This window comes from Rutidosis leptorrhynchoides, chromosome 11, assembly GCF_046630445.1.
Source record: "Rutidosis leptorrhynchoides isolate AG116_Rl617_1_P2 chromosome 11, CSIRO_AGI_Rlap_v1, whole genome shotgun sequence".
NCBI classification, from domain to species: Eukaryota; Viridiplantae; Streptophyta; class Magnoliopsida; order Asterales; family Asteraceae; genus Rutidosis; species Rutidosis leptorrhynchoides.
The window spans coordinates 377897108-377917284 of record NC_092343.1 but is presented as its reverse complement, the minus strand read 5'-3'; the positions used below and the strand labels follow the sequence as shown (position 1 = coordinate 377917284).

Below are 20177 nucleotides of genomic sequence, written 5' to 3'. Positions count from 1 at the left end.
GTCCTAACCGAGTACTCCTTGAATAATTAGTTTTGCAACCTTGCTCATGACATATATATCACAAAAAATACTAATAAAAACACTCTCTCAATTGTTACATTAGATATCGACTTTTTCTCAAATACATAGATTCATCGAAATCTTACACGTTTCCATCCATACAAAAGAAAAAAGAACAAATTGTAATGTAAAAACACAACATTTAGGAAACTGTATGCCCATCATACTAGCTTGTTTGAGTTCTAATTCGAGCGCCAAAAGTGTCGTACGATATTCAAGCTTTCGGTTTAAGAACCTTAACAGTCTCCCAAGTGAAATCGGGATCTTCACGACCGAAATGACCATAAGCAGCCGTCTTCTGATACCTTTTATTACCTCCCCTTTTCAAGTCGAGATTAATCGACATCATCCCTGGCCTAAAGTCAAAATTCTCCTTAATCAGAACAAGGATATCCTTATCCGGGATAGTTCCCGTTTTATACGTGTCAACAAACACGGATAACGGTTCAGCCACACCAATAGCATACGAAACTTGAACGATACACCTACGTGCAAGTCCCGACGCCACTATACTCTTAGCCGCTTGTCTAACAATGTACGCACCACTCCGGTCCACCTTCGTTGGATCCTTCCCGGAGAACGCACCACCACCGTGGGCCCCCCAACCGCCATACGTGTCAATAATAATCTTCCTTCCGGTGAGACCCGCGTCACCGTGGGGCCCACCGATCACAAACCGACCCGAAGGGTTTAGATGGAAAATCGTGTTGTTATCGAGATATTTTGCCGGGATGACCGGTTTGATCACGTGTTCTTTTAAATCGTTTGCGATTTGATCGTTAGTCACGGTCTCATCATGTTGTGTCGAGATAAGAACGGTGTGAACCCTAATCGGGATCATAGCACCGTTATCATTACGATACTCAACCGTCACCTGTGTCTTACCATCAGGACGTAACCACGCGCACGTATTGTTCTTTCTAACTTCGGTTAGCTTAGCACCGAGCTTAGTTGCTAAGACATGAGTTAACGGCATAAGCTCGGGTGTTTCATCGGTTGCATAACCGAACATATGACCTTGGTCACCTGCACCAATTTCTTCGGGCTTTTTAGTCAAATGTCCGTGAACACCTTGAGCAATATCCGGGCTTTGTTGCTCGATATTGACCAAAACGTTACATTTATCAGCATCAAGACCGACATCAGCCGATACAAATCCAATTTCTCTACAAGTATCACGAACAATCTTCTCGTAGTTTACTATAGCTTTAGTAGTGATCTCACCAAAGACCATAACCATGTTAGTTTTCGTACATGTCTCACATGCGACTTTGCTTTCGGGGTCTTGTTCTAAACAAGCGTCAAGGATCGCGTCTGAAACTTGGTCACATAGTTTGTCTGGGTGTCCTTCATTGACTGATTCTGATGTAAATAGGAAAGTCTCCATCTCTAGAACATATAAATGAAAAAAAAGGCTTTAGCACAAATAGATAACACATGAATAACATTTTAACCTCTTGGTACAATAGAGCTTTTTATGACATTAGAGTTGGATCAAATTTCACATGAACTAAGTCCACCACCACACAAACTAGACCAAGCTATCTATTATTTGTAAGGTTTTATCTGTTTATGTTATTCGGAGACGAGTATTTTTAGCTGGGATGTACGTAGTCTAATCAGGTTATCCGTTACTGTTTATGACTCCTAGTTAGGTATGAACATGTGACATCTTGTGAGGAAATCAGGATACTATCAAACATTGTCTTACCTAAGATTTCTCAAATCGTACTACACATAATTGTTTGAAAACATCAATATCAATAGTTTGTGAAGCATTAAAGAACATATTTACTTAGATAGGAGACACAACAATAAAAGCAACAAAATTGTAATCATATTTATATTTTGATATTGAAGAATAAAACAGAATCATACCTTTAATTGATCAAGATTTGGGGAAGAATGAGAGAAAGATGGATGGATCGCATGTTTTGAAGTGAGTTATGTTTTAATTTATAGGAGCGGATGTTAAGGGGATTTGTTTGCGAGTCATTTGGTGAGTATGGAGTATAAAGTTGTATATTGTGGAGCAAACATTGTACATTGTGAAAACCAACTACTCAATTTCACCAACCCCCTTCCAACCTCCTTTGTGGGACCCTTTCACCAACCTTCGTGTACACTTCTTTTAACATGATCTTGACGTGGTTAGGTCAAAGTGCATGTCATGGGCTTATTTGGTTTAGATTAAGAAAATTTATAATTTTTTTATTTTTTTTAAATATAGATCAAAAGGTTTAATTGAGATACATAGTAAGTTAGTTTGTAGCACGCCTAATTAATTAGATCTAACAATCTAATTTAAATAACTATATTGAACTCGATCCTAAACCACCATTACACTAAATTTAAAACTATCACCAACAAAAGTTATAAACCGTATCCACATTTGATCAAGATTTATGATCAAAATTTGGTTACATTTGGTTTGGCTTGGTGTGATATCGACATCAAATCTTATTTAGATTTATTTTTTAAACAATGATACTATGTTTTAGATTTTAGATTGAATTTATTTACGACGGATTTGAGATTAAGTTAAACATTCCGGTTTAGAATGGGTAAACAAGACTTGAAATTGAATACTGTTCGGACTAAACAAATTTATTGGAGGAATCGAATGTATTTACTCCTTTGTTCCCCATAGCAACTCGGGATTAAAAAGCACAAATTAAATGACTTATTAAGAGAAAGACGAAGTAAGAGCACCAGATTTATATGAGCGACTGAGGAGTAAGCGAGCAATAATATATGCTTTTAAGTGGTCAAACTAGTAAGTAATATTCATTTGTGTTATTATACATGTAATATTGATATTGGTATATTAATAAAAAAAAAATTAAAAAACTTTAGCTAAACATTTTAAAGGGTTCATGTTTAAAAAGGAGTTGCACGATTTGACCATCTCAATAAGTAAATGTCAAAGCTGGGAAAAGTATCAAAGAAAAAGCCTCATTATTGGAGTATGTTTTGATCCTTCTTTTGTCTCATTTGCTTTCACGTTTTTAAGTACATACGATTGAAACAACAAACATTTTTTCCCCAAGATCTAATCTAAACAAATCATTTATAGTACATTTTAGGGGCGGTTTTGTTTTTTTTTTCCCCTTCTAAATTTACCTATGTTTCTATGTGTATCTGTTTGAAAATGAATGTCTGATTCTATGTCTTTTAATAACAGACTAATTTTTAGATTAAGTAACAAAGAAATAACAATTTTACTTACTAAATTAAGATAAAAAAAATCATTAATTGGAAAATAAACAGACCCTTAGTTAAAAGACAACTTGAAAAAACTCTAGTGGAGGTCGTTTTAATTTTTGTATAAAGTACGCACCATACTAATAATCTGATATAAACCATAGAGACAATACCACCGAATTTGGCTTGCGTACTATTAACCCAAGTTCGATTCTCACTCCAAACAAGGAGTTTCCAACCTTTTTTCAACCTTCGATGGTATTGTCAATATCATAGTGAATTGGGTTTCCTCCTAACGCTTGTGTGGGTGACAAATGAGAACATTCGACGTCGATATCCGTGTAATTTTTTCTTGTTCTATTCGAATAATTTTTTAAGTTCCTTTGTGTATGTGAAGTTAGGTACACAGCATCAACACACAATGGGATCGATAATAAGCACACAACTAAAGAATGACCAAAATCATTTGATCACTTAAATAAATCATCTATTTTCTCCCATTCTTTAGTAGAATCATTCAGCTTGAATACTTCGTTAGATAATTCTGTGCACTAAATCTTCTTGATATTTCAGCTACAATTTCCTCACGATCTTGACCGATTGTTTTCACCAAAACCTTTGAAAACATGAAATTTCCCTCTTTATATATGCCGTAACGATTTTGGCCATAAAGTGTTGTGAACTTTTTAGTGATATCCATCATCGGCAACAAAGTCTATATCAAGATTAAGGATGTCAACCTACAAAGTAGATATAAATTCACATACAAAGTATATCATATCTACAAAGTAGACATAAATTTCCCTTTAGTGATAGTCTTTTTCTTTTCCAAACCTTTTAACCAAATCTGGATCAGGAATGACTATCCGCAGTTCACTCTAATACTCCACATTTGCGAGATTGAGATCATGTTTGGTTGACAGAATCTAAAGGATTCAAATGGATTTGGAATTGAATTCCATTTTATAGTAATCTGGTTCACATCATTTCAAAGAATTAAATTCCTTATAATTTTGACGTTCTTATCATTCATGGAATTGTCATTCTTTGCTTAAAAAAAAAAAAAAAAAAAATTATAAAGTAAAATATATTTTTTACAAAGTTTTGTGTTTCAGTTTACAATTTCGTTTTACGCGTTTCAATTTTGGTTTCATTTTCATGTTTCGGTTTCGCATCTCAGTTTGGTGTTCCGCATTTCACTTTCGCGTTATCGGTTATGCGTTTTAGTTTTGCGTGTTAGTTTCGGTTTTCAATTTCACGTTTCAGTTTTGCGTTTTTCAGTTACATACATACATCTATGTTCATTAATTAAAGATCCATGCCACTACTTTGTAAAGTTCTGAGACACCAATTTTTTTTATTTTTTTATTTTTTTAATAAAAAAGAAAAGAAAACAAATGCATTTCTTATAAAAATGTTTTCATTCTTGCCCTGCTGCCCGGAGAATCTCTTACAGAATACCAGAGGTAAACTCCCATTTGAGTCCTATAAACTACTTGTTTTTGAAGAAGGTTATAAATGAATATTGTCTTACATTTAAATAACTACTTGACTTGATGTATCCTATATATACTACTTCATTTAAGTCCTATATATGCTCCCAATTGAGTCCTATAAACTATTTCATTCGAGTCCTATAAACTACTTTTAAATTTATTTCAAAGCGCTGATGTCGTGGACTAGAATGTATCCTCCACCAATAAATATCTGCGGAACCAGTTGATACGCTGAACAAGGTGCGCTCAACTGCAGTGAATTTCATGTTATCACCCGCCCATTTATGCCGAGAAAGTACATTTTATTACTGAACATGTTTCTCTCAAATGGATTGGACTAAAGTGACCTATCCGTTCCTTCCGCTGTCCCAAATAAGTTAGTCCTCCCGAAAACTCGAATTACTAGCTCGTTTAGTTCAATAGGGCGGCTCGGATGGGTTCAACGAAATGTGGGTCACCTATTTTTCTTGCTTTTTGGGTTTAATAGCTCGTTTGGGACAATGGGCTGCTTGGAAATGGGTCTACAAAAAGATGAAAATTTCAAGATATGAAAGTAGCTGATACTGCTGAGTCAGATTTTGATATTCGATCCACTGTACATTAGATAAACTGATAGGGATATATATATTAGATGAATTTGATTAAATGTAAAACAAAATAACAAGAATCGACTTGTTCTTCAATTTGATATTCACATAAACAATTAGATATACACTTTTCAGTATCAATGGTATGATACATACATCATTGGTTTTATTTTATAAAACCATTTAAATTATTTACAGACGATTAAATACATATAGTTACACTACCAAAAGTTCCATTGCCAGAAGACCTTGTCGACAATACCTCCACCAGAACGAACAGCAATCTGAAGCGATTCAGATGCAGGTGGAACCCCCCAAAGTAGCGGTACCGCAACCGTCATTGTTAGCTTTTCATTTAAACCACCTTTACTAGCCTTTTCTGCTACAACCACCTAACACACACACACACACACACACACACAAAAATATATATATAATTTCGTTTTTGTCTTGTGACAAGTCATCATGGTTACAAACGGCGGTTGTGGCAGACGATGCGACGGTTTGGTGACTAGCCCATCCAAATTCAAAGAAAAACGTTTAACGAGTCGGGCAACGGTCAAAAGTGGGTCAAAGTCGATCAACGTCGGTAAAAAGTCGACTTTTTGTCTGGTCTTGTTCTGGTGTAAACGAAAATCTCAAACCCGTTTAAAAATTTGTTGAAAAAACACCGACTTACATAGTATATGTTGATAAATTAATTAATAAATAGACCATAATTATAAAAAAAAATTTATCAGAAACCTATATATAATTATTTATTTATAAAAAAACATTATTACGCCTTTGTCTTATGACAAATCAGCCGTATCCAATGTTGCAAAATTTCTACGGGGAATACTCGTTCGGGACTTTTTAGGTAGTACTTGGCAACTCGGGGAGTACTCGAATGTTGACCAAGTTTGACCGAGTTTTAACCGATTTTGACTGATTTGCCGATTAATCCAAGTTGTTGACCGAGATCTTGTCGAGTACTCCTCGAGTTGCAAAAAACGAGTACTCGCCGAGTAATTCCGAGTTCTACAACACTGGGCCGTATCAAAACGGTAATGAATACGTATATACCTCGCCACCATGTTCCAAAACAGCATCCTCAACAACATCACTCAACATCTCAATTGAACGACAGAACCCAATGATGCAAAGTCTTCTACCCATATCAAGTCCCTGCAACAACAAACATTACAGTTACAAGCACATAAACATTAACAAAATTTAATAAAAATAAAGAAGAAAAAGAAGACTTCTTTTATTAATTAAAGAATATATATATAAAGTGAAGATTTACGTTGGTAGCAGCAATATCAAAGAGTGCACCTAAACATAGGCCTTGAGCTGGATCCATGTAATTGCTTTCCTTATATTGTTGTAACTTTAGAGAAGTCTTCACCTTGGATTGTTTCTTCCAAACCACAAGATTTTTTCAGATTCGTCATCAAGTTACATTTTTCTTTTATTTGTATTTAATTCGAAATACAAGTATTTTGGAAATAAAAGTATTCAAATGATTAATTGACACTCCACTAAATTCTAATGAGCCAAACAGGTGGTGCACAAATAGGTAAAAAATCAAAGCAAAAGGATCAAAAGTAGCCAAAATTTAACGCATACAAAACAAGCTTTATCATCATAGCTTGTGAAATTTGTCAAGGAACTTGCAAAAAATGTCCAGCTTATTTATACTTAATTTGAAGATTTTAAAAATGAGCAGCTTCCATGATGATTGTAAAAAAGTTCTTATTTTAGCCTACAATAAACAAATAAACATATGCTGTTTTCTCCATCCAAACACTTAAAGGTGCTTATTTGCGTTTAAAGAAGCTGAGATATATGCACTCCAAAACAAACTAAAACAATAGTGCATACGACGTCGTTATAAAAGAAACAAATTAAAGCAAAACGCTTTTATAATGTGGGACAGTTAATAAAAGGGTGTTGGTGTTAGCTAAATAGAGTGCATGGAACCAAAAAAGATGAAACCTTTACTTTAGTTTCTAAGATACAGAATTGAAGTACGTATGTTTACAGTCACTATAGTGCCAGTAAACTGGTTTTGGCGGTTATAAGTAGAGCATACTAAAGCCAACAGGTTGCAGAATTGGCATAATTATGTGAAAACTCAAAAGATAATTAGCATATACTAATATAATACAATTTTCACACTACGTTCCTGCAATGCTTTCTAGTCATAATGATTATAAGAGCGGTGTTAACAAAATAAAATCAATCGTGAACACACCTGTGCCGAAGAGACACGTTTAGGGACCATTAATCCACCAATTTGAACAAGCCCATCAGAAGTAAATAGTGTGATTGTTTCCTGTTGTTCCCATTCAATACCTGTAAACATATTAGGTCAACTTAACTACTTTCAGCTTACACTTACTATTTAAGTACCTTCAACTAGCTTATAATTTTTTTTTCTTTTTATATCGTATACAAACACTAAAGAGCTAATAAGCAGTCTAAAGATGCAATAACAAACACTTAAATAATTAATTAATCAGATTTCTATACTAATTGGGATTTAAAATGTTTACACAAAAAAACTTAGAATTAAGAGTGTAATCATCAAGTGTAACATTAATTCAACAATTATGCTAACATAATAAGTTACAAAATTGCACTAAAATACCCTAAAATATCAATTATATTCACGATAAAATTAAATACACCAAAAAACAAAATTCATAAAACAGTAAAAAGAAGGTAAATTACTATAATACCGTAATCTCCACCGGAAGACTGCCAAGGATAGAATCCGAACGGATCATCTCCGGCGAAATTACCGGAAGAATTTGAATTTGATGATTTGACGGTGAATGGAACGGATCGGGTCGGGTAACGAGCGGTGAATTTATGAAGAATTGAGTGTGAGGATGATAATGAAGATGAAGGAACGATGTCGTTTAATCGAGAAGTGGATGCGAATGTGGAAAATGATAGAGCAGATGATGAAGAAATCATTTTAGTTTTTAATTTTAATTTTATAAATTAGGGCACAAAAATTATAAGATATAAGAAATTTTGATAATTTGGGGATGAAATGCTGAATGAACGGGAAAAAAACTGAAAAAGAATCAAATGTTTGTCACGTACCACACAATTGATGACACGTGGATTAGATGGAATCTATCGAGTATTGACCCAAAATTAATCAACTTTGGTTGCATCAAGAATTTAAGTCGTACTAGTGATCAAATATCAGTTCTGTTAATTTTTCGCAATGCGAGCCGACTCAATCACGTTTCTCCGTACACTGTACTTCTCCTTTTCCTTGTTTACACCGGTAACGTCTCTTTTTAATATTCCGATCATCTTTTTCCGACCCAATCCAACTCTTTGCTGCCTTTAATCCATTCTCTTTTGCATCTGATAATCACCTAATGGATCTCTTCCTCTTTGTGTGGTTTACACCTTCCTTTTTTTGAGTTGCATATCAACTGTTCGATCATTTGTCTCAAAGAATTTGGTTAATTTGTTGCTAAAGAAATTCACTAATCTTTAATGCGGTTTCATTAAAGGCCTTCCATACATCCTGATCAATCACATATCAGCCAATTTCCATTTTAGCTAAATGGCTCATAAAGAGTCTAATGAATATCCAGACCAATTTATTCATCCTTCATCCAAAAATCACCAAACTAATTCACAAAACTTTAAACCTTCTTTCCCTAATTCAATCCGTATTAAACAACAAATCCCTCACTATACTTTCAAAAACTCGAAACACCCAATTTTCCCAAAGAAATCGACAGTTTTTTTGGACGGTTTGTCAAGATTTACAAATTCAAACACAATCAACAACGCTTTGCAAAGGTTCGGATCAATTGAAAGGATCTCATGGAAGCAAGATCGTTCTTTTGCCTTCGTCAAATTTGCAAACCAATTACATGCATGTAATGTGGTCCAGGAAATGAACGGTAAACTCATTAACGGTAGGTTCATTTTCGTTGGGTTTGCTAAAAAAGAGATGTTTATTAACCCTCGAATGGATAGCAATACACAAATTCCATCAAAGCTGAACAATCTGAACCCCAGAATTGTCTTGTCCCCTAATCAACAAACTAGTGAGCGGTTAAAATGGTCGGCTCTTATCGTCGATAATAAACCCATCAAAACTCTCAAATTATTCAAATGGCTAAAGAGTAGGATGATAGCCATTAATTATGTTTCTGCATGGGGGTCATATGGCTACATCGTGCAATGTAGTGACGAAGAAAGCTTTAAAAAAATGAATATGGGACCGAACCTGAATGAACTGGAATTTACCGATGTAATCCCACTGGCTAATAGGAAGAATAAGTTTTTTAGAATTACCAAAGTAGCAATCAGAGGTATCCCCTTTGATTGCTGTTCGTCAAACATGTCACATCCCCAAATAGGGCCGGGGGTATTTGTGACTAATTATATCAAATCAAGCAATTGTATAACGAGAACGACTCTATATGAGACGTTTTATATAACTTTTATTGAGTTTTTGCAGCGGAAGATAAATAGTCATTACATTTTATTGAATGAACAAAGCATTAAATGTTTTTAAATGGAATGATAAGTAATGCATGAAGACTCCAAGCATAGCAAGCAATCATCATCAAAGCAGCACATCAACAGCTTCTAATTACCTGAGACAAACATGCTTAAAAAGCCAACACGAGGTTGAGTGAATAACATAGGTTTAATTTTGAGTAAGTTTGTTAGACCACAAGATTTAAATAAAGTCGATATATCATGTATATCAAGAGTATGCCATGAGCGTATAATATCAAAACTAAACGATTTTACCCCGTAACAATACATATGTAATTGTCGAGATCATTATTATACCACCAATTGACCTGAGGTCAACAGTGCGGGACGTTACTCCCAATAGCGCTATCTATAATAATTCCGTTTCCCACTTTAATTCATCTAGCAATTAATGATATTACAAAGCAGGGATTTGTATGTTTCAAATGAACATAATAAAATACTCATGTTGGTCGCATAATAAGTTTGTACTTGTGTCTAGCATGTCAAAGCATTTAAAATAAAGTATGTGTCTCACCCCAATGTAAAAACATAAAAATGTAAAAACGGGGCTATGAAATTCACCTTAAATAGCGGTTGAAGTATTCCACGCAAGAAGGAAAGTAAAGCAAGTAAGTGATCTGGATATCAACCTAGAGGTATAACGTTTGATTAGTTAATGTCTAACTTGACATAAAGTATGTTTATTAATATAGCAACTATATTGACAGTGAAGGTTTTCGAGAAAAGTTCCTATTTCTCAAAAGTTTCTAGTTTAAGAATGTTCGGGTTATAATTCTTAACAAAGATGTTGTACAATCTCGCCCAAACTTCGTTGCTAATGATGTGTGCGAGGTGTACTAGGAAATAGTATTATTTTTATAACGAAATACTATTAAATATGATACAATTTTACACAAGATATTTATTTATTTATAGAATGGATATACCTAAACCTTGCTACAACACTTATAGGCAGTGTACCTAATCGTACAGTAGTGTAGTTTTTAGTAAGTCCGGTTCGTTCCACAGGGAATCTTTTAAACAAAGCTTAACGCTATATTAGTTTAACTTATAAAAATACAAATATATATATATAAGTAATATTATTATTATAAAAAGGGGGGTTTTTACCGTTTAATGACCGGTTTGTCGATTTTAAAACTTTAGTCGCAGTTAAAACCTAATGTAAAATATAAATAAAAGACTTAATTTAAAGCGTAAAATAAATAACAATAATGAAATTGCGATACATAAAAATGCGATAAAATAAAATTGCGATAATTAAAGAGTACGATAATTAAAAGTGCAATTAAATATGAAAATAAAAGAATTATGCTTATTTAAACTTCCATAATCATGATGTTTGACGTGTTGATTTTAGTTTATTCCCATGGGTTAATTGTTCTTTGTCCTGGATTATTCGATATGTCCATACGGATTTGTCCATAATAGTCTATCAGTCATAAATATAAAGTGCGAAAGCCTTCGCCAAATTATTCTTATTCTCGAAGTCAAATATTCCAACTAATTGGGGATTCGAATTATAACAAGGTCTTAATACTTTGTTTAATGAATACACCAGGTTATCGACTGTGTGTAAACCAAGGTTTTACTACTTTGTTAACAATTACACCAATTACCTTGAATGTAATCCACCCCTATTTCAACAAGTCTATTAACTATTAATCCAGTTACGTGTCCGGTAAAATGAACAATTATTGGTATTTATAGATATCCCGCCCACCGTACCCAGTCAAGCGTATGTGGTTATATATAAATACGTCAAATTATAAGTCTATATATTAAATTAACGAGGTATCATTTAGTTAATATAAAGCCCATTAATAGCCCATAGTCTAATTTTCACAAGTGTCGTTCTTTTGTCCAAACCCCAATTATGGTACAAAGCCCAATTACCCAATTTTAATATTTAGCCTAACATCATGATTACTTCGGCATTAAATAAGCATAATAATAACTTAGATACGAGACATTAAATTAAAAATAACATTAACCATAACTTACAGTGATTAAAAATAGCGTAGCGTTACACGGACAGAATTTCGACTTACACCCTTACAACATTTGCTAACATACCCTTATTATTAGAATTAAAATTAAAATTAAAATTAAAATTAAAATTATAATATAAATATAAATATATTTACGTATAGATAGAGAGATGGATATATGATATATAAACTGAGCCAAAACACGCGAATTTATAGGACCAGGCCTGGATTTCAGGGCCATGCGATCGCATGGTTTTTGTTCTTCCAGGCCATGCGATCGCATGGCCAGCTGGGAGAGCTCAAAAGTCTTTAAAAACGTGGGCTGCTTATTTATTTATTATATAATATAATATATATAATTAAATATAATTATATATATATATATATATTATATTATATTCTTGTACTCCGTTGACTTGTAATTTTAGCTCTGTTGCGTCGCGCGTTGAGAGTTGACTTTGGTCCCGGTTCCGGATTTTCGAACGTCCTTGCGTATAATTTAATATCTTGTACTTTGCGTTTTGCGTCTTGTACTCTTGTAATTTTGAGACGTTTCTTATCAATAATTGGAACCAATTTGATTGTATTTTGTACTTTTGAGCTTTTTGGTCGTTTGCGTCTTCAATTTGTCGAATCTGTCTTTTGTCTTCACCTTTTATTATTTAAACGAATATCACTTGTAAATAGAACAATTGCAACTAAAAGCTTGTCTTCCTTGAGGGATAATGCTATGAAATATATGTTCGTTTTTAGCATTATCAAATATTCCCACACTTGAGCGTTGTTTGTCCTCAAGCAATATAGTCTTGAAATAAAAATAATAAAATCACTTCTTTATTCTTCACACTTTGTACATCAGTGATTTTTATACGGCGGTATGAACAATGGTAGTAACGATGTGGTTTACAGTCCCACATGACTATAAAAATTTAGATCCTTAAGGAAATTGGATCTTTATGAAAACATTTGATCTTTTGAAAATTAAATCTAGCTTTTACCCTAGATAAGTTTTCCGGAATAACCATTCACCGGTGTTTGCAAATTATTTTTGTGGGTTTGGTGGGTTTCATATTTGAAAATTTTAGCTCAAAACTTGTGGTTTTGTGTCACCCACTTGCTATCCTTGTATTGGAAAAGCAACACGTCCAGTATACTTGCTCCGTATATTACCTTTCGGTAAACTACCGTCCGGTTGTAAAGGAAAGCGTTGAACAAGCAACTGTTAAGGCAATGTCCCCTGACATGCTTTTAATTATGGTCTATAACGTGTCGGATGCAATTACTATCCTTGGTAGGAGTAATAGTAAAGCTCACCCTTATAATTTTCTCGGTTTGGCACAAGGTCCTGTCTTCGACCATGCTATGCAACCACCGTTCTTACGGTTGACATCCGATTTGGTTCAGGTGACCTAATGAATTCCAGGTGAAATCCTAGGATTTTACGTTCAATAGTAATGAACGCATTGAAAATGGGTTTTCAGAAAACAAATCGGTTTGTAATTTTGATCAAAATATTTTCTCGTTCAAGCTCGAGTTTAGATATCATCGAATTCCATGAGTTTGTAATTCTCAATCTTTAAAATCAATCTCTAGGACTGAGTAATATCAGGCTTAAAAGCTGATTTTTGCTTTTTAAGGAGATTATCCTTTTCTGGGGATCTGATTCATTAGTCTTATCCAGCTAATTTGCACGGCGGCCTCCCCATTGTACGAGACAGATCCTCTCATGGTTAGGATAAGTCTGACCACTTGGCGGCCCTGTTTGATGCTGAGGTCTGTGGATTTCCTGCTGATTTTAGAGATGACTTTTCTAGATTTTTCGTCAACCTACAGCTGGTCTGGACGACAACTTCATGACCTAAATCAAGAAGCGCGTGTCTTTTTCGGAAGACTTTACTTCCTTTTAATGATGGAATTGATTCATCGTGTAGATCCATCTTTCTTTCAAATATATTACAGTAAATCGGGTAAAACTGTTTAAATTAGTCCAAAGCAAGAGTATCTTCAGTTATTTGCACAAAAATATGTGATATATGTTTTAAATAACTTGGTAATTTTTCCCACACTTGGCTTTTATTTTCCTTTTTATTGTCCTCTATTCCATTTTAAATGAATTCTAACATTTTGGTTTGTTTCTCAATTTATGTCGTTTCCGAGGTAACAATAATTTCGGTGTTAACACCTAGTTTTATCCTTCATAAATATGTATAAACATGATTTTGAGTTCATTTAATTGAAAATTTTGAGAATTTTACTAGAATTGGGTAGTCAGTATATAAGACTAGGGCTGTTCTTTATTATCAGAGAGCACTAGATTCTAATACAACTACTGCGTTACTAGTATTTCTAATGGTAACCAAGTGTACAAGTCAAAAATTTTTAAAATTCCGAAAGAATTTAACCCCTTCCCACACTTAAGATCTTGCAATGTCCTCATTTGCAAGAAATCAGTAACAATTTAAATTATTGAGGGTTATTAGCGTAGAAAAATGATTAAATTTTACCAAAGTTTCCAAACATATTGGCGTTTGTTTGCTGAATGATAAATGGTGCATATCATTTGTTCATTCCGTCTTGTTGTTACATCACATTTGTTTTTCGTTTTGCCGTCAAAAGTACTAGCTTTTGCTGAACTTAATGCTAGTCTTTGAAAATGCGCTGTTTTACCCTGTTTTGTACATGAAATAAAATACATACAATACAAATATAAACATGCATGGTAATTTGAAATGGGACTTAAAATCCCACTTTCAAATCAAATATGAAACATTAGTATAACATAATAAAAATATTAAACATTACAATAAAAGTATCATAATATAATGTGTTTAAACATAAATAAACAGAAATAATAAAAATTAAAAATCATATAAATTACCAACAGGAACTATATCAATCATGGATAGGGGTTCCAGTTCATGTCATTGTCCGGGTTCCATGGTTGGTGATAGGTGTACTGGTATGCCTGGTTAGGGTCGTAGATAGTATAAGGCGGTCTCATCTCGGGCTGGTGTGGAGGATAGTAAGCTGGTCTGGTCGGGATGTAGGGCTCCTGAGGTGACAGCTAGCTCATAATCTGACGCTGATGATATTCCCATCTATCATGCTGTCGTTGCCTGGAATGCTCGTAATCATTCCGGGCTTGCCACTGCTCCATCCGATGAAATCTCTCCGCGTTTGTCATGTCTACCTCATCTACACGCTGGTAGACATCAGTCATAGCCTCTCGAATGACATCCCTAATGTCATCCCCTTCCTCCATCTCCTCATCTGAGCCTCTCTCTACCTAAGGATGACTACCTACATAGGGTATTGCCTGGTTGCGTCTACTCTTCAATACCTTAGCACCCGCATAAACCCTCAATCCTAAAAGCTCTACCTGTTCCCTACATTCCATAAGTGGACCCCCTTGGTTCTTATCTACACCTAAATACTCTCCAATGAAAGTAACAAAAATACCTCCTCCAATTATCCCCCCTTCCTGTATTCCTTCAACCATCTTAGATAAATAAAAACCAACACAGTAGGGGATATTTGATGTCGTACGAGGTGTATATAAAATAGTTATTAATTTTAGCAGAAAACACTATTAAATACGATACAATTTTACACAATATATTTATTTTTTTATAGAATGGATATACTTAAACCTTGCTACAACACTTATAGGCAGTGTACCTAATCGTACAGTAGTGTAGTTTTTAGTAAGTCCGGTTCGTTCCACAGGGAAATCTTTAAACAAAGCTCAACGCTATATTAGTTTACTTTTATTAAAAATACAAATATATATAAGTAATATTATTATTATAAAGGGGGGTTTTTACCGTTTAATGACCGGTTTGTCGATTTTAAGACTTTAGTCGCAGTTAAAACCTAAATGTAAAATATAAAATAAATAAAAGACTTAATTTAGGCGTAAAGTAAATAACGATAATGAAATTGCGAATAATAAAAGTGCGATAAAATAAACTTGCGATAATTAAAAAGTACGATAATTAAAAGTGCGATTAAATAACAATAAATAAAAGTGCGATAATTAGAAGTGCAATTAAATATAAAATAAAGGAAATTAAATATGAAATAAAAGAATTATGCTTATTTAAACTTCCGTAATCATGATGGTTGACGTGTTGATTTTAGTTTTATGCCCATGGGTTAATTGTCCTTTGTCCTGGATTATTTAATATGTCCGTCTGGTTTTTGTCCATAACAGTCCATCAGTCATAAATATAAAGTGCGAGTGTCCTCATCAAATTATTCTTATACCCGAAGTTAAATATTCCAACTAATTGGGGATTCGAATTGTAACAAGGTTTTAATACTTTGTTTAATGAATACACCAGGTTATCGACTGCGTGTAAACCAAGGTTTTACTACTTTGTTAACAATTACACCAATTACCCTTGAATGTAATTTCACCCCTGTTTTAATTATTCTAGTGGCTATTAATCCATTCCCGTGTCCGGTTAAATGAACGATTATTCGTACATATAAATACCCCGCCCATCGTGTCCGATCGAGTGTATATGGTAATTTATAGTGTGACGCCCCGTACTAAATCATCATGTACGGACCATCAACAACAGGATCATTACAAGGTTAAGTACTATATGCGTTTTCAAAACAGAGTTTACATTCATAAATAAAAGTGACGTCATAACATACGTCAATTGTTTTACAAATCAAAAGTATGCTTCGCTAAGTAGAAGCATTAAACAAGTGTACGTGACCATAATGGTCGTTACATAACATAAATTCATAAGTAAAAAGTTTGAATGCAACATAAGTAGTCATGCGATAACAACTCTAGGCAGCGGGTTCTACAGCACGACTAGTAAGATAGCGGAAGCGACTTCAAGCACCTGAGAAAAATACATGCTTAAAAAGGTCAACACAAAGGTTGGTGAGCTATAGTTTAAGTATAACAGTAATGTAAGTAGGCCACGAGATTTCAGTGCTACACCGAGCGTTTCAAAAGTATGTAAAAGTATATGCTTAACCGTGGGCACCCGGTAACTAACTTAACGTTCAATGTACCCCCTTAATGTGCACTTGGCAAGTGCGTATAACCTCGAAGTATTAAACACTCGTTAAATGCTAGCGCTACTAGCCCGAGTGGGGATGTCAAACCCTATGGATCCATATCTAAGATTCGCGTTCACGGTTCAAAAACCAATGATTAAACGTTACCGAGCTAAAGGGAATGTTTCTGCCGTTATATAACCCACACATATATAAAGTTTAAGTACTCGTGCCTAGTATGTAAAACATAAAATCCGCATGTATTCTCAGTTCCCAAAATAAGTTAAAGTAAAAAGGGAATGCTATAACTCACAATGATTAGTAGTAATGGTAAGGTAGTAGTCGGAAAATGGTGTGCAAGTAACGGTCCAAACGTCCTCAACCTAAGTCAAATAGCACTAAGTCAATAAGTCGTCTCAAAAGGTTTATAAGTACGTAATTAAGGTCATAAGGGTCATCATCAATCATCATTAAACAAAAGGTAACAAGTAAGACTCGTTTATGAAAGTCGTTTAAAACAAAGGCTGACTTCGGTCAGTCACCACGGCCTCTACCCTTACTGAATTAAGGTGAGACCAGTGGTCATGGCTCCGTCTATGAGTCCCTTAAGTGTGGTAAAATTTACAGAAGCAAACTCGTCTTGGTTTGACCGTGGCGACGGTCTAAGTGCGAGTAGGTCAGAAATTTCTGCACAACGTTAAAGGACATGGTAACGATCGGAGGGCCGTAAATCCTAAACCGTAACTCGGATTAAGACGAGTCCTATATGAAAAGTTATCTACTCGAAAAGTTCTATCTAAAAATCAAGGTTAGAACAGCCCAGGTCTACTGGTCTGTTCCAGAAGCATCAGGTCAGTGGGTTTTGGACAGAACAGTGGGTTTTGGAGAGTTCCGGTTGTCTCGGTGCTTGATGTTCATCACGGTTCTCGTCCTTGATGCGTATAGCTTCAAGTGTACAACTCGTTGATGTGTTAACATCATTTTGACCAAGGTTTGTCCATCATAACTCAAGTGCAAATGTTGTAAGTGTTTGATGAACCAAGGTTACATGTAAGTTTATGAACAAGTTCATGAACACTAAGAAAGATCACAACCAAGTGTTGGATCCATGATACTTGCACCAAAGTGTAAGCTCTTGTTGGTTTCATGTCCTTGTTCAAATGTGTAGTAAGCAACTAACAATAAGAAATAAAGAAAATAAATGATAAGCCTAAACCAACCATGAAGGTGGTATTCTAGTAACATACAACAAACAAGAACACAAGTAACAATTATAAAGATTATAAACTTTAAATCTTTTGAAACAAAATATGTAGAACATAACTAGATAGATTATGTTCTTGGATGTTCTTGATAATACAAGATATTATGAAGAATCAAAACTAAGAAGTTTGATCTTGTAACATGAAAGTAAGTAAGTAAGCAACTTAGTATCTTACAAGTAATTGACTTTAAACAAGAACAAGTAACAAAAGTTTTAACAACAAAGATTGATGATGATTATGTGATGTAGAAATCAGTTTTTACAAGGAGAGGAGAAGAGAAAAAGTTCATCATACTTACAAGTATATGAGAGAAAAAGAGAGTAAAGTTTGAGAGAAGTTTCAAGTATTTTGTGTGTGTGTTTTGAGAGAGAGATACAAGTGAACAAGTAATGAAGAAATGAAGTCAAATGGCCTCTCTAAAGGCCTCAAACTTTCGGCAATCTGCAGCAAAATGAGGGGAAGAGGATTGTTTTATGGTTACTAAGGTGTTAAAGCTTCAAAAGTTGGTTAAAGAGTGGTTATACATGGGGATTATGGCATGACTAGATTCCAAATGTTCAAACCAACTAGTTACAAGTCCTAAGTAATACTTACACTTTGAAAGAGTGGGCTAAAGGTCCATTAATAAATGTAGGGTGGGCTTGTGAGTCTTATTCAAGAGTCCATTACACTAATTAAAGCCCAAGTTGCAAATAATCCAAATAAGTTCAACTTAAGCCCAAGTAATTAACTAACCATCTTAGTTAATTAAAATGATTAATAAAATTAATCATGAATGTAAATAATACCTTAAAATATTATTCGTGCAAGTTCCGGGTGTCACAAAGACGTTTCGGGCATTTAAAGTTCAAGTACGGGCAATCAAAGCAACATGTAAATGTAATAACATACATTCGTTTAATCAAGCGTATTAATAATAATAATTATTAATAAATAACGTTGGTAAAACCAGGGTCGTTACATTACCCACCTGTTAAAGAAAATTTCGTCCCGAAATTTTAAGCTGAAGTAGATGGAGGAGTCGGGAAAAGGTGAGGATATTTCCGCATCATTTGATCCTCTCGTTCCCAAGTAAACTCAGGTCCTCGTTTGGCATTCCATCGTACTCGTACAATCGGAATCTTGTTGCGTTTCAAAGTTTTGATCTCACGATCCATAATCTCAACAGGTTCCTCCACAAAGTGGAGTTTGTCATCAATAGTAAGTTCTTCCAATGGTATGATGAGTTCGGGTGCAGCAAGACACTTCTTCAAGTTTGACACATGGAAGGTAGGATGAACTGAGCTCAATTGTGCTGGTAGATCCAAACGGTATGCAACTGGTCCAACACGTTCCAAGATCTCGAAAGGACCAATGTATCGGGGGTTCAACTTTCCACGTTTTCCAAAACGGATCACACCTTTCCAAGGTGCAACCTTCAACATAACACGATCACCAACGTTGAATTCAAAGTCCTTCCGTTTAAGATCGGCATAGCTCTTTTGGCGATCACGGGCAGTCTTAAGTCTAGCTTGGATCTGAGCAATCTTCTCCGTGGTTTCGTGAACTACCTCGGGTCCGGTGATTTGCTTTTCGCCTACTTCGGCCCAACAAATAGGAGATCGGCACTTACGACCATACAATGCTTCAAAAGGTGCAGCATTAATGCTTGAGTGATAACTGTTATTGTACGAGAATTCGGCGAGTGGCAAATGCCTTTCCCAGGCCTTTCCAAAATCAATGACACATGCACGCAGCATGTCCTCCAAGGTCTGAATCGTTCGTTCACTTTGCCCGTCAGTCTGAGGATGATAAGCAGTACTCATGTCAAGACGAGTTCCCATGGCTTCTTGCAAAGAACGCCAAAATCTGGAAGCAAAACGGGGATCGCGATCGGAGATGATTGATAAAGGTACACCATGACGAGATACAACCTCTTTGATGTACAGCTGAGCAAGTCTTTCCATTGTATCAGTTTCCTTCATCGCTAGGAAGTGTGCAGATTTGGTGAGGCGGTCAACAATAACCCAAATAGTATCG

General features: G+C 34.8%; 2 protein-coding genes across 2 annotated transcripts; both read right to left on the bottom strand.

Moving 5' to 3' along the window:
• Positions 1-130: 130 nt before the first annotated feature.
• On the bottom strand, positions 131-2000 carry LOC139877868 (S-adenosylmethionine synthase 3-like). The gene is made up of 2 exons (XM_071865267.1): positions 1939-2000; positions 131-1449 (listed from the first exon to the last, which is right to left on the bottom strand). The coding sequence occupies exon 2, from the start codon at positions 1445-1447 to the stop codon at positions 275-277; it is 1173 nt and encodes a 390-aa protein (XP_071721368.1). The 5' UTR covers positions 1448-1449; positions 1939-2000; the 3' UTR covers positions 131-274.
• Positions 2001-5416: 3416 nt separating this feature from the next.
• On the bottom strand, positions 5417-8381 carry LOC139877037 (uncharacterized). Its single transcript, XM_071864440.1, has 5 exons — positions 8074-8381; positions 7587-7687; positions 6636-6749; positions 6413-6514; positions 5417-5739 (listed from the first exon to the last, which is right to left on the bottom strand). The coding sequence occupies exons 1-5, from the start codon at positions 8312-8314 to the stop codon at positions 5569-5571; spliced, it is 729 nt and encodes a 242-aa protein (XP_071720541.1). The 5' UTR covers positions 8315-8381; the 3' UTR covers positions 5417-5568.
• Between the last annotated feature and the right edge of the window lie 11796 nt (positions 8382-20177).

Bases quoted from the DNA above. Each gene is read 5' to 3' on its own strand.
- LOC139877868 (XM_071865267.1), bottom strand. From the start codon at position 1,447: ATGGAGACTTTCCTATTTACATCAGAATCAGTCAATGAAGGACACCCA.
- LOC139877037 (XM_071864440.1), bottom strand. From the start codon at position 8,314: ATGATTTCTTCATCATCTGCTCTATCATTTTCCACATTCGCATCCACT. The intron at 6,750-7,586 runs GTGTGTTCACGA...GTGGTTTGGAAG, and splicing joins AACGTGTCTCTTCGGCACAG to AAACAATCCAAGGTGAAGAC. The intron at 6,515-6,635 runs GTAAATCTTCAC...TTGTTGTTGCAG, and splicing joins TTGATATTGCTGCTACCAAC to GGACTTGATATGGGTAGAAG.